General features: G+C 41.6%; 1 protein-coding gene across 2 annotated transcripts in view; it reads right to left on the bottom strand.

The window, feature by feature from the left end:
* PRKCE (protein kinase C epsilon) overlaps positions 1-15,591 on the bottom strand; it is a 1,182,017-nt gene that overhangs the window by 488,039 nt on the left and 678,387 nt on the right. For both annotated transcript variants that reach the window (XM_085612767.1, XM_085612766.1), the window contains 3 exons: positions 10,210-10,244; positions 7,424-7,509; positions 5,044-5,173 (listed from right to left, as the gene is read on the bottom strand). In XM_085612767.1, coding sequence (XP_085468893.1) covers positions 5,044-5,173; positions 7,424-7,509; positions 10,210-10,244 — 251 coding nt within the window. The remainder of the gene's footprint in view (positions 1-5,043; positions 5,174-7,423; positions 7,510-10,209; positions 10,245-15,591) is intronic.

Raw genomic sequence — 15,591 nt, forward strand, 5'->3', positions numbered from 1 at the left:
TTCGGGTAAATTAATAAGTTGGTGGTGTGACTAACTGAAGAGCTTCATGGTTTATATATCGGTACATTGTGATGGCTAAACCTTTGCAACACAGAATAAATTAAAGAAAATATCTGTATTTGCTCTGTGGTTGACTCCCTGTATCAAGTTAACAGATAACATGCAGCTCTAGTGGTGTTTCTGTCATATTTTGTCTTGGGCTATCTACTATGGTGTACATGTTCTCTTTACATTTCTCCTTCAGCTAATGTTCACCTCCTGCTTATTCACAGCCTACAATGGCATATTAAAAAATGAAAAGATAAGATACACCTCAATTGATTAACGCTTTCATATTTATTGCTTTATGGTGAGTGGAGTCACGAGGCACAGTGCACACAAGTACATTTGCACTGCAGGAACATACCAATATCTTTAAGTATCTAAAACAATACCATTTTCAGGTTTAATGGGGCAGCCCTTATCATACCTGAAATGGTCCACTTTTATATGGTACAGTTCCACTGGTTTATAGTTAGGCAACATTCTAACACAGTAGCTTTATAGACCAGCTGGCAGCCAGTGCAATATGTTCTACAGTGAAAGCCAATGCAGAAAAGGGGATTGCTTGTATCAGATTAGAGTGTGTAGGCAAATCCATTCTTGATATATTCAGACGAATCAAAATCTTAACAGGAATTTTAAAAAGAAGAAAGGAATCAGTTCTAAATTTTAACAATTAAGAAAGATTATCATATTTGCTACCACAAATTAAAGAGATTGGAAAAGCAATCCCGCTATGGTAGGCATTATCTCTGATGTCAAGGTAGCAGGGAAGATGGGGCTGGCCAAATTGGTGACCATATCGGATACGTTGTAAGGATCTCGGGTCTGCTGCCCCCAGCTATGGTTATCCTGGATGACGAGTGCCTCCCACCCTGAATAACCAGGGGAGTCCACTGAAGCGGTCAATGCACCACCGTAGAGGTTTCCCGGGTGGACGCCATAGCGGCTTCTCGCCAGAGGCAGTGGCACAATCCACAGCCTGCTGGTTGTTTGCCGGCCAAGATGCATGGGGCTCCTGGGCCTGGAATGCAGAGGGGATGCCATACGGCATGGCGCCCTTGAGTCAAAGGGCAGACCTCCCCCTGCACCATCTGATTTGACCCGAGCTGGGGCTTGCTGGAGACAGGCTCCCACCCGACTAAACTGCAGGAGCACCGGTGTTTCAGCAGTCATAAGGCTGAATGTTCATTCTGTTGTGGCAGATGGTAGTGGGTACTGAGTCGTACAGAGACCACAGAGCACACTTGGTGTAACCACCAGGGTGATCACCAGAGGAGGCTGCTGTTATTCTCCTCTTCCCCAGTATGTACTGGCACAATGAGACTTGAGCTTTGATCTTGGGAGCCCAGAATCAGACACTGGTGTCTAAACACCCCCCACAGCAAAAAGGAAACCGTCAGCGCCACTAGTGTCCCCTTTGGAGCCAGGGAGGAGGAGGCTTTTCCGCCTCCCTCCCTCGCTGTTTGGAACAATGAGATCAAAAGGCCCCAAATCCTGGGGCTCTTCTGAGCAGCAATGTGCAACCATGGCTCTGAACATTTCTGACCACCTCCCCATAGTGGAAACCACCGAACAGGCGCACATGGCTAAATTTAATGCACTAATGTAGGCGGTACGAAACTGCCTTTGAACCCAAGCTGGACACATTGATAGCCAATTGATGTGGGCAGGCTTCAAACAGATCATGAGGAGCATAAAAAACTGAGTTGAGACAATCGAATCTGTGATGGCGACTGGCGGAAATGAGCTCCAAAATCCGTAATCCTAAAGAGGAGGTATGTTCTTTTAAATGGAAGGCAGATGACTTAGAGTTATGCTCCTGCTGTATCAATATACAGGCTCTGGTGCTACCAGAGTGAACAGAAGGCCACAGCATGGACCTGTTTCTCAATAACTGGTTGGTCACCACAGTGTTGAAGGGTACATTTTCAACTTTCTTCTCAGTTGAAAGAGCACACTGGGTCACCGTAGACCTCCGCCATCTGGCTCCCTACCAAGACCAGTCGAGACCCAGCAGTTCAATTAGAGGAGCAGAGATTGCATCCTTGGGGCTGCAAGAATGAGGGGCTCCTAGATGGTGGGGAATGGTTGGACTACATTCTGTGACTACATTGTGGAAGTGCAGAAACAGCAAGAATCCTTTCTGGAGGCCCCATAGCTGACAGCTGGATGTTCGCTAAGCCCTGATGTTCACAGCAAAGTTGCAAATCGTGGATGGTAATGTGAGGCTTGCGGAGTGTAGCTGGAGTTGAAGTGGTTACCTACACCCTCTGTCGCCCAGGCCTCACAAGATAGATGGACATGCAGTGCACCAGGCGCAGGAGAGGCAGGTGCCTGCGAAGCAGGCCACTAGGTAGAGGGATCCGGCTGTTGTGGAGCTTTGGTCCTGGTAAAGCGTTGCATAACAATGGCTTTCAAGGCACCGGCAGCAGCACATATTGAGTACTGGTTGCAGGATGACAAAAAAATGGATGTCTGATGAGCTTGACCTACTGTCCACACTTAATCCAACTCTTGAGCTGAGGGCCATTATCAAAGGTGCGGGGAGCTAACCTCCTGAAAGTCAAATGGGGACATAATATTAAGAATTAAGGGCATTATGGAAGAAGAATCTACAGGCCAGTGGAACTGGATGTTTGGCTGGATCCCCATTCGGAGGGTGAATGGGAAATTGGTCTCCCACTGCTACATGTGACCTGGAGTCGTAATACAGATAGAGTGCATTGTCCTTGTTTGTGCCACGGTGCACCTTCAAATTGGTGCAATAGGTGCAAACAGGGACAGTATGTCCTATTAACATCAATGTGCTGCTCTAAGGGCAGTCACAAAGTCATACTGCTCTGGGGGCTGCTCACTAGTGAAATACCCACAACAGCTGCTTCAATCATGTCTGCTAGACTTTCACTCTGCAAGCGGCACCCACCTGCATTTCAAAATTGGGACAGAGATACCCCCTGCTGGTGGGTGCAGTAAGTGACTGCACCCGTCTGCAGGGGGATATCTGAAGACCCATGGGACACACTCTAGAAGGCTGCATACGGAGGACACACTGACTCTGCACCACCTTGGTGTGGCAGACAGTCAGTATGCTTCCTGATGGCCTCTTTGCCTCTGCACAGATGTGCATAATAAGGCACAAGTGCAAAGGTAAAGCAGGCTCATTTGCATGGGGCCACACCCTTTAAATATAGCACCGTCACTATATATGTGCCAGAGCTATCTGTTTAACAGATGGGTCTGCACAAACATCTGCAACCCCTTCTATAATACTACAGCGCCCCATGGAACACAAAGAATAGGTGCCCACGCCTATTGTACCACCGGGGCACTTTATGTTAATATGGCTCCATGCACTTTTAGAAATGTTCCCAAAGGTTGGGGACCTATGGGAGTGGCCATAACGTAGGCAATAGGTTTTATGTAAAGTTTCGACTTTGAAATTGAATTCCAAGAGGACTATAACAAGGGGACAAGAGTAACAAAGCCAGGCAGGACTATAACAAGGGGACAAGAGCAACCAAGCCAAACACACTCTTAGCAAGCATGATTTACGAGTTCACCTGCCTGAGGTTTTTGTAGTTAAGTTTAAGGCTCCTGGGGGTCAGCAGAAACCAGGCATATCGTCTTGAGAAGCGTTGCCCAACCAGGATACTCAGACCTGCCCCATTTAAAGACTTTGGGGTCTAAAAAGTGAATAAGTCCCAACATACAAAGAAAGTGTAACGGTGGCAAAACAACCCGGGTCCAAACACCTTTTCCAGCTCCAATCATAATGCTTGTTCCACTCAAAGCTTTTGGTGCCAATCTTCAGTGAGACGGCAGATTTCACTTATATTACCCTGTGAAGCCCATCTCAGCCATGGTGTCCGACCTTTCCCCACTGGCGGTGTTGACTGATGGAAAAGACAAGTTAACTAGGGCAAACCAGCAGCATTTACTTGAAGTGCTCTCCATCTCAACCGGCTTGAAAAGGTAACTAGGAGTATGTCACCCACGCCACAGACTACCATTGATTTTTCACTTTCCCATTATTTTTTATGGTCTCCTTATAATTTTACTTTAAAACTGTCATAATGCATGATTACTTTAACTCCTTTTGGTGTTGTTAAAATCAGTAAGAAGTTCTTTTTAGTAAAATCATAAGGAATTAAGGGCCAGCTGTGCGACCATTTGATTTTGCGCCTCGCAATTTGCGACAAATTGTGAGTCGCAAATTGCGAGGCGCAAAAATCAAATGTACAACAGTGTGTTTAACACTGTTTGTGATTCCCAATGGGGTTATTAATATTAATGAGCCTCTTGCAATTTGCGAGCCCATTGGGAATGACAGGCCCTCCCAGGGATGGCGGCCTGCTGTGCTCAGCAGACCACCATGTCTGGGACTGCTTTTAAATAAAGCACCAGTTTTCCTTAGAGGAAAACGGTATGCATTTTTTAAAAAAAATGAAATGTTTTCGTTTCATTTTTTAAGGTCCATGGGACCACTGCCTGCCCTTACAAAATAATTTTGCATCCATTTGCAAAGGGGAAGGGGTCCCTTGGGGGACCCTTCCTTTCCATTTGCGAATGCATTACCACCTACTTAAAGTAGGTAGTAATTGCGAGTGAAACATGGATACATGGGTTTGAGACTCTTTATTTGGAAGGGAACGCCCCTTCCAAATAGCGATATTTAGCGAGTTGCAAATAAACTGTGACTCGCTAAATACGCTTTGTACATGGCCCGTGATGTTTTTCATGCGCAAACGGGTTAGCAAACCCGTTTGCGCATGCAATAAAGGGTCGGACTTCTGGCCTAAATCCAAATTATTTCTTGACTTTGTGTGTGACTGGTGCTGCTAAAATGCTAAACATGGCCTTTCGCCAAGGGAAGCGGTCACTTGAGCCTCTGTTAGCAAGGATTCCTCACAGAAACCTCATTTTATTTTCTAGGAACAAGGTTGTTTAAATATGCAGCTATAATGTCAAAAGTTACATATAGAAAAATGGTTTCCATACCTTTGCATTGTAAACCTTGCCTCATTAGTCCCCAGAGCAACGAACCACAGTGGTCACAGAAGGTGGGCACTTTGTAATTATGGATACCAAACTTGTGAGGCATGTTGACACTGAAGCGCTGGGAACCGACCTGTGAAAATACAAGGCATGTTTACAGTTTATCAGTTATATATTGTATCAGAACAGAATCATCAAAAACAAAGGTATGCAGTAAAGAGAAGGAAAACTGAACATAAACAAAGCAGAGACTGGAGGACAAAAATAGCAAAACGTGTGTCTATTATTTATCGAGGATTGGCAGCAGTGACTCAGCAGTAAAAGTATGCAAAATAATGAAACAGTTATGGAATCTGTCAAAAAATGCTTTTTTAAAGATTTCTCGGAAGGTTTTACTGAATAGGAATCATTTTATATGAAGATTTTTTGATGTCGGCACATTATTAAATGCTGCAACGTTTCTCTTGACTTTCATGTTTCTTTGAAATGGAAATAAACTTACATTTGAATTGAAAGGTTTTTAAAGTCTACAATCACTTAACCACATTTTGGGGAAATTCTGGTGGGAAAATGAAGGTAATGATGAAAACTGCTTGCGTTTTAATAATTTAGATCTGAAAGTCACCTGAATCATTTTAAAACCTTAAGCAGTTTCCATGAGAAAAGCATGTCACTGTGTCTTTGACATAGTTCACTTGTACGCAGTCATGCGTAAAGTACAGTGTGACTCAAAGACAACATAAACACTGTTAGGGAAGATGCAAGACATTCTGCACTATAATCATTAGATTATCTAATACAAAGCTTGTTGTTACAGCCAGGATAAAATATGTGTGTCAGCAGAACAAGACCACAGCATGAGGTGACGTCTTTCAAGCTCATGTAAATGTGTACTATTTTGGAACTGTCTCAAAGTAGGAACAAGATCTAACTCTAGGTTCAATTGAAGAATTTTACTGTCCTATTCAAAGTGAGATGTTCCTGCAATATACACTCTTTCGGGACATGGGAGGATCATATGAGGCTGTTATTGAGAATTTAGTGCCCCATAAGAAAGGACCAATGATCAGAGTCAAATAAATCTCTTTGGCCAATAAAACTTCATCTGGTTAACATATCACATTCATCTAAGGCAATTGACACTAGTACAGCTCTTGAAGAATAAAAGGCCTGCAGACAGATGAAAGCTTAACATTTTTGACAAAAGCAAGATATGGGAGCAACAAACGAGCTATCCTGAAGTGCTTTTTAATTGAGATCTGGTCACCAGACTCTCATATAAAAGTAAACACATAACAGGCAAAGGGCCTGATTTAGAGGTTGGCAGACGGGGTACTCTGTTACAAACATGATGGATAGCCCGTCTGCCTCATTACAAGTGCATGATATCCTATGGCACTTTTAATGAAGCAGATGAGATATCCGTTACATTTGTGACAGAGTACTCATCCGCCAAACTCTAAAACTTGCCATATGAGCACAATATACTGAATTTCTGATCTCAAGACAATTGTTGCACAAAATTGAACTGCTAAGCAATCCGGACTTCACTTTGCACTGCCACAAATGTAAAAATTCTTGGTTGCGTAAATTAACCATTTGGTAGGATTTACAAAATCTGGCCCCAATAGTATTCATGAGGCAGAATTCTGTGTGTGAATTGCATGGAAGGGGTTACAAATGTCAGAATGGAGGTTTGACAGGAACAGCCGACTTCCATCCAGAAAGCTACTTTTCTTGTTCATTGCAGCCCTTGTCCCTCAAAGTACCTCAGAGAACAAGGGCTTCCTTTAGTTAATGGAAATGGGGTTGCAGGCAGCTGCACCCTGGCCATCACGGACAGCTTCCACTTTGCAAATGGATACCACCCTCTTTTGGGTGGCCTTGTTCAATAAACAGCTTGCAATGTTGCAATTATAGTTGCAAACAACTGACACACTTGATTGTGATTCAGAAATAAGGGAATGCCCCTTCCACAGCCCCTCTTCCGGCTGTGTTGCAAAATGCACACTCTGAGTCAGAAAGACTTTTCAAATTCGCAATATGCAATTGGTCATTTGGACCCATGTGATTTGGCAAATTTCAAATCTCTGCACTAACATTTTTTGTTAAATTAGCACCTAAAAGATTTACAAATGTAGATAGGTCTAGAAAACAAGACAAGGTATTGGCACACATTCATTTTGCACAACACACATTTCTGAAATATTAAATGGCTGGAACAGTACCCGGCCAAAAAGACATATCTGATGTGCAGTTCCAAAAACACACAGTTATAGTACACTGAAAAGACAACAGTGAAAGAAAGGCAAGTTGTGGGCAGGGGTAAAGCAAGAAACACCCTTTGCTAAATGAAGACTTTTGGGCAGCACAAAAAATTTACCTCATCTTGAGTTTCCTGTTTCTTTAACCCAGCACACTTGGTTATGATAAGTTCATGACATCTTTTGTGGACGACACAAGTGCAAACTGTAAACACAAAGTTGTAGGTTAGGGCTCTCAGGTATTTTTTAAAGAGGAATATATGTTAAGGAGATGTGTTGAACATTGACTGAAGGATCTTACTGTGCCCCTCACCTACCTGAGAAACACAAATTCATTAAATAGGCATCATATATTAATTCTCTGTAGCTAACCTAATTTCAGAAGTCAGTTCAAAGTGGGCGCTTTCATTCAATGTAATGTGTACATAGGACTCTGAAGCTGCCGGAAGTTTGTGTAAGTCATTAAAAAGTCATGTGACCAAGGATAATAATAGAGGTACTTTGTTTCTCCATTCATGAGTGGAGACCTTATAATAATTGCACAATTTACTGACCACTCTACATTAGAACTTGACAGGAAATGTGTTTAGTCAAATACCAGGATAGACACTCCTTTCAACATTCACGGACACATTAAGACCCCAATTTAGACTCTTTGGAAAGCAGTATTTGTCCTTAATGAACATCATGTTTTCCTTGTGTATTTTAAGACATCTGTGTCAATTAAGGGGAATCCCTGTAAATAAATATTGTGTATCAAGATGTCAAGTTGTGGTCTAAAAACTCTAAAGTCACCCTATCTGCCATTTGATCTTCAAACCTCTGCAACTTGGGATCTGATTTCACTCTTGGTTTATTTGGCAATTTTTCATTGGTGATCTAAACTCAACCACAGTGTTGCAGAGTCTTCTGTGTCATGATCTCCACCGCAGAAGACTATGGATCTCAACATCTTCCTCAAGCATGATGAAGATCAGCAATCACTTCAGTCTAGGATGCAAAGATGTGGTTGGCTGTCCGAGGATATGCAAAGGATGAATTCATGTCTGAGGCTGGGCTGGGCTAATGAAGTGATTGTGCACATGAAGCTCAGTGGTGAATTTAAGTATTTCCAAATTGAGCTTTTTTTTTGCTGGGTCCTTGCATAGGGGATTTGGCTACAACTAAACCAAACGGTAAATGAAACTCTAAAGAACCCAGGGGCCAATTCATCGAGGCATTTATGAGTACAGGAAGGAGCACTACAGGATTGCTCTTTAACATACTAACACATTTTTTGTGAATCAGCCCCAAAATGGTCAACTCGCTATAAGTAAAAGTGGAAACAGTGCACAGTCCTTTCAATAATTACTAATTGTATAAGAATATTCCATGAGTATTTTAGACCCAATTTATATAAGTTAGGGCCAATTTACTCCGGCAAGTAAGAGTACATAAAACAATACTACAGGAGTTCTACTTTTCCTATTCGAAATTCCTTTGTGAGTAGGTCCTCTAGTATTAAACATGAGACTCTACTTTCGTAATTTTTCACATTAACTTTATGGAAAGGTAAAACCTTTGCTAAGTGAAATATGAAGGGAACCCATCGCTTCCCTGCTTTAAAAATTTGAGGTCGGTTGTTTTGCAGAAGTAAATTAAATTCCTATGCAATCCTTTTAACCATAATTTGAATAGTCTTACTCTGGCAAAGTTAAGCGTCTTTGTGTGGTGTTGATTTTTAGAACAAAGTAGGCTGTTCTTATGCCCTTTTCAGTTTCACCTCAATGTTCCTCCAATGCCCTGCTAACTATTCAGGTGGTACCACAAAAACAAAGTTGAAGATTTAGTTTTAAGTACGTTCTCATTCAATCCTAAACTACTCAGTTTTGATTTATTGAAACTTAATTCAATTAGCGCACTCAGAGATAGTGGCATCTTAGGAAATTGTGAGCTCTACTCACCCCAACAATCCTTTACCCATTGCATGAGTCTCCATAGACTCAAATAGAAGGAATAACTAGTCACTAATGTCCTGAGTGACATTAGAGTTAGAAAACTGTACGCATATGGTTTTAGAAGTCTGTTATGAGCCCATGAGCAGCAAAAGATCTCTAAAACCACACTGAATTTAACTAAAAGGGTTTTGCTCATCAAGGTCATACTGCTACGTAAACACAATGGCTAGAAAGAATGCTTCTTAAGGAGTCTTCGTCAAAGGTAGGTTATGTGCCACGATTGCAAGGAATGTTTAGCCTATTAACTAATTATCTTCGAAGTTCTAGCTCTTGTCCTGACATCCCCCTTCGATCAGCTTCGTAATCCTGAGCAAATTAGTTCACATGTCTCTGCCTCATCTCTGTATTGGTCAACAAGGACACAATGGGAAAGGCTAACCACCATTTTGAAAAGTTATATTAAAACAATAACTATATATTTGCATTTACATAATAGTACATTTTATAATCTCAACAATCAACATTACTGACTCATGAAAAAATGAACCAGTGAGAGCTTAGTCGCAACATGTTCAAATTGGATAATATAAAAACATGGTTCAGGCTTGTATATAGTGCCAACAAGATGGGAGATGAACTAATGTGGCAGCCTTTTAGCGGTCATGCGTTGTCAACAATATGGGTGTGTTTGTTGGTTGCCCATCCTTAGACAAACGCACACATGTATGGCGTGGTTTGGGGTCCTTTGAGTTCTCATCTTCTAACTGCTTTAAGCATCTTGCAAAAACACCCCCGGTAGATAAAGTTAGCTCTAGGGCATGCTGCAAGATCCCTGCGGCATGGTCTTGTAAGCGATTTCTTGACATTACAAGGCCACTCCACGCGTCACAGCTCATCGGAATGCAGCACAAACAAGACTTCAGATGAATTAGCTTGTCAACAAAACAACATCAAAGCATACTTCTTACCTTGGCATTGATATCCCTGTTTCCCTATTACTCCCCTGTGAATGAAACAAAGAAATATACATAAGACAACAGGAAAGTTTTAACACATTCACTGCAATGAGAGAATTACAAAGACACTTGCGTTAATGGGAAATCTAATTTTACAAGCAATAATACAGAACACAGCTGAGGCTTGATAATCTCTATTAGTGGTGTGTCAGGATGAATCAAACTACTACTACTATCCATCCCTCAGTCACAGGAAGCCCGCCACCCATGCACAGTGCCAGAGGGCGCCCTGTGGAGCTCAGGCCCCTCTGCACCATGGGGGCTTTGGCAGCTAATGTTATTCCACTGTCCCAAGCTCCCAACATTTCACAAGTTATTTTGATTGTGATTAGACATGGTTTTATTAATATTTATGTGATTGTTGTGACTGTTGCTGTTATGTCAATAAAAAACGAAAAGCTGGCGTTTAGAGAATGACCTGGGCCACTGTTTGCTTCCACCAACGCCATACACAAACATTGACACGGTAGACACTGTCTCAAGTGGACAGCTTCCACTTTGTAAATTGGATAGCATCTCCTTTAGAGAGACCATGTCAGATCTATGGCTTGAGACCATAACAGTGGTTGCAAACACTGATACATTCTAGCACTATTTGCTAGGTGAAGGGGAATATCCCTTTCACACCCCTTCCTCTTATTAAATCGGTTGTGAAAGGCATTTTGGCAGTCAGAAACTCACAGTGTATCCTTTGCACATTGTGACTTGTAATGTTATGGTTGCAAAGGCTGCAATTTTGTGAATTACACACTTAACAACCGGAAAGAAACTTTATCCATCAAGCGAACACGTATCACATTAGAGGTAAAGGAAACAAAAAGCTAAATATTTCTTCCAAGCATATACTCATAGATCAAACTTTGGCCATTTTTATATTCTAATTAAAGGAATAACCGAATAGCAGGCCTCCTTTTTGATTCTTTGAATGCTTTGCACAAGTGCGGCTTGATGTTAGGAATTAAATCTAGAAGGAGAAGTTTTCGAAAGACCATTACTTTATTTCTATATATATTCTGATGATGGATGAGAAGCAGGACATTTCAGTGAAGGACGTGCACAGCAGGGGGTTGGACACCCGAGGAGGTTGGGAATGGCACTAAGATCTTACTTTATGTATAAAAAAACTAACATTCACAAACAAATACAAAGGTTAACGTGATGTTATATTTAGGTATGTGATAAGCTGTTACTTTACATTAAAAAAACAGAAATTCAACGAAAAACAAGATTAAATTGACGTAATAGTTAGGTATGGTAATAATATCTAACTGTCCATTTAAATAAAACTAGAAGTTCATTGAATATAAAAAGGTTAAATTGACGCTATAGTTAAGTGAAGATATGAATGAATGAATGAAATGATTTGTAAAGTGCAAAACAGCTGCTCCAAGAACGAGCATCCCGGCTCGAGGTAAAAAGTAAGATGCAGTAGAAGAGTAGACATAAGAGGGGCCTACCGTCATTGATTATCTCTAAAGAGGTGAGTCTTTAAAAGGCTCTTAAATGAATTCTCTCTAGTCGCATGTTGTAGATAAAACGAGGTCCGCAACAGCTTTCTTCTTTAGGTTGCTTTATTGAGATACAGAAAAAGTACAAGAGCGGACTCTCCTCAGCAGAAGCCAACCGCAACTGCCAAAGAAGAGAACTCTGAACCATAAGGCAACACAGAACATAGGGAAAGGAACATTCTACAAATCCAGAGAATGCTCCACATGAAAAGAGAACACAGGACATGTACTACATAGCACCTCTAATATGATCCAGTAAGAGGTTCCAGAGCATTGGGGCCAAGAAGGAGCACCCACCTGCTATAGCCTTATTTATCTGGGGATTGGCTGAACGTAAGGCTCAGCAAGGAAGATATATTTTGATTTTATCATAGATATACACAGGGCCTTTCAGTTCAGTGGCCCGAAATATTAATGTCACAGCTTTGAATTCTAGTCTTTGCTTAATGGGGAGCCAGTGGATGCTGTTTTAGCCATTCCGAATTGATTGCCTTTTGGGGATATTCAGCAAAAGCCTGGCTGTCACATTCTAAACTAATTGAAGTCCGTTTAGCAGTGCTTGAGGAGGATCCAGGAGCTACACATTGGCATAATCAATTCTCAATGTCATTATTGCATGAACGATGAACTTTCTAGTGAGCTCTTGCAAGAATTTGAGGGTCTTCCGTAAGGTTTTCAGAAAGGAAATACACACTCTTGCAGTAGCATTAACGAAAAGCTTGAAAGCTAGGGTATTGTCAAGCTGGACCCCCATGTTTTTTGCAGTAGTGGATGGAGCCGGCGGGGGGGCCTTATTTCAGAAGGCCACAGGTGGTTCAGATCTGGTATGGAAGGGGATCCGGAAATCTGAATTTCAGATTTATCAGAATTTAGGCAGAGACAGCTTTCATGCCTCCAGCCCGCGTCTGCTGATAGGCAGCCCTAAAAGTTGGCGGAGACCAAGGCATCAAGGTGTTTAAAGGCAAACATTAACTCGGTATCATCGGCATAGGACACCACGTTAAAACCCTACTCTAGAACAATAGCAGCATCAGGAACCAGATAGATGTTAAAAAGGTACGGGCCTAGGGCCGAGCCCTGTGGAACACCACAGATGACCTCACGAAAGCCTGCTGTAGAAGGAGGGAGAAAAACTGCTTGCTTTTGGTTGGAGAGGAAGGATTTAATCCATTTCCACACTGTGCCAGCAATTCCTGCTTTTTCCAGTCTTTGCAGGAGTATGGAATGTGACACCATGTTGAAGGCCACTAAAATGTCTAACAAAACTACAATTGTATTGGTACCCAAGTCGAGGTGGGATTCGATAAACTCGGTTGCCTCTAGAAGTGCTGTCTATGTGCTAAATTCTTATGTGAACCAGGATTGGGAAGGATGTTGCACATTATTCGCCTAAATAAATTTTGTAATCTGGTGACTAACTTCAGATTTCATCATCTTCCCATAAACAGGAAGAAGCGAGATTGGTCTGTAGCTAGCAGATCAAGAGGGATCCATATTGGGTTTTTTTAAGAGTGGAAGCAAAAGTGTCTCCTTCCAACACGTAGGCACTGGGCCAGATTCAAGGGAGAGGTTGAGGAAAGCATTAATCTGTGAATTCAATAAATGAGACACCATTTGGAGAATATTAGGTGGGCACAAGTTAAGAGGTGAGGCAGAATGAGCCTTTAGGATCAGTCTCTCTAAGTCCTCTAAGGAGAGTTTTTCAAAAGAAGACATTGGGTTTTATTAAGGCGTTCACAATTAAAAAAATTGTGCGAGGTGCATTTTCTGCTTCATTGATTTTTTTGGTGAATAATGAAGCTTCGGCTTTTTAAAAAAAATCCCTAATTGTTTAAGTGCATTTTTATACCTAAGTTTATCTTCCTGCAAAACGTTGCATTGCTATTTCCTCTTAAGGTCGTTTCAGCTTTAAGGGCGGCAGAAAACCAGGGCACTGTAGAATAGATCATTGAGTCTTTGCTCATTGTCAGAGGTAGTAACTCATCAATAGGCTTGAAATTCGAGTTGAAGAACGATACTGCGAACTGTCAGTTTGATGGTTAACCACTTTGTGAGAGCAAACTGTGTTTAAGATGGCATCGCAAATAGAATTCCACGGACAACAAATGGCTTCAGTGGTTTAGCGGCCTGGGAAGTGGGTAGCACTAGACTAAAGGGGACTAGAAAGTGATCAGTCCAAGCTAGAGGGACCAAAGAGCCAACCTCAAGAGAAGGGATATTTGAGAAGAAGCATGTGCCCCCACCCTTGTGAGTGAGACCTTTGACTTTCTGGACGAGGTTAAGGTCAGGCAAGGCTTCCCTAAGTTGTTTTACAGTTTTATATTTATTGTCATCAACGTGTAGGTGTCAGTCACCCAAAATCAAGACAAAGAAGCATGACCGCCATGGATAGAAGATCAGCAAACTTAGTGTCCAGGTGAGGGGGACGATAGATGAAGACACCCGAGAAAGAGAAGGTGTCTGAAATCTTTAGAGTGGGAAAGAGCCTCCACACTTTGTACTAAGTCCAGGGGATGACTAACGCAGGGGAACTTAGACCGATGAATAAAGGCTATTCTTCCTCCCTTTTTATCTGCTCTGTCTAAATTAGAGATAGAGTATTCATTAGAAATAGCCAAAATATCAGTCAAATGTCATGTTTTAAACTCAAAGAAACACTGAAATTCACCAGTAATAGTTTATTGAACTTACTATAACTTGAGCCCCCCCCCCGCCATGTCCTTCTTATGACCTCACATATCACATAACTAATGACATATTCCAATTGGCGATTACGTTCATTTTACAGCCTTGAGAAAGCAAGTTCATCCTGCAAAACACATCAGCTATAGTATTGGTTAAAATAAAATAATGAATAATTGGTTAACGTGAATTATAAAGACAATGAACTTTCAATCGATGTAAGAAGAGGATTACAGCTGCTGTTAAGATCTAGTAGACTCTTAGACTTTCTACATTTATGTGCAGACCATTCATATGTGTATTCCCTTGTTCTGAGTTGACCCTAATGTATTTGTTTGCGTGTACTTGTTAGTGATGTAAAAAGTTACACCGGGGGTTTACGGTGTTTTTGTGGTGCACGTTTTAGCACCAGGCACTAAATCTAACCATGCATCATCTGCATTTACTCACAGTAATTAATTGTTGACCAAAGAGAAGTCAGCAAATATGTTGCGATCTTTACCTGCGGTTTTGCCACATGGGAGAGAACCATTGCACTCTTATGTGAGTCAAGTACAGAGTTTAAGTAAGGAACCTACTGGTGAATATACCAGAGCAATCATGAACCAATGTCAGCAGCTTGGTACTTGTTGCTTCATGTTGATTTCCAAGAACTACAAAGTGGCAATGCAAGCTATCTTTGTATCCTCGTTATTTGCTCGTTTTGGATACCAGTTTGGTGGTGTCACTTGTGCTGGAGTCCAGTAAGTGGGAGGAGCAAGTATTCTCATAATTATCCCTCCGCACTTGAGTACAGTACTACTTTATGAATAAATTATGGACACAATAATCTCTCATGCAGAGCACTGCAGGAGAAGCTTGGAAGATCCCTTGAGAGGCCTAAATAGATTATGTATCATATCACTGATCTGCAAAACCACTCGCGACGATGCAACATGGATATATCTGATTAACAGTAGAAAGCGTAGGGCGTACAATACAGAGCTGAATCTAAAACAAAACCCTCTTTAGCTACTCAATATACCATTTATAGTCAATTTGAGGAACATAATACGTTTTGGTCTTCAATATCCTTAAGTCAACCAGAACCATCAGGGGACATCTCCAAGTCTATAGTGTTGATAATGATTCTACTGTTAGTTTA

The sequence above is a fragment of the Triturus cristatus genome, chromosome 6, assembly GCF_964204655.1.
Source record: "Triturus cristatus chromosome 6, aTriCri1.1, whole genome shotgun sequence".
Taxonomy (NCBI): domain Eukaryota; kingdom Metazoa; phylum Chordata; class Amphibia; order Caudata; family Salamandridae; genus Triturus; species Triturus cristatus.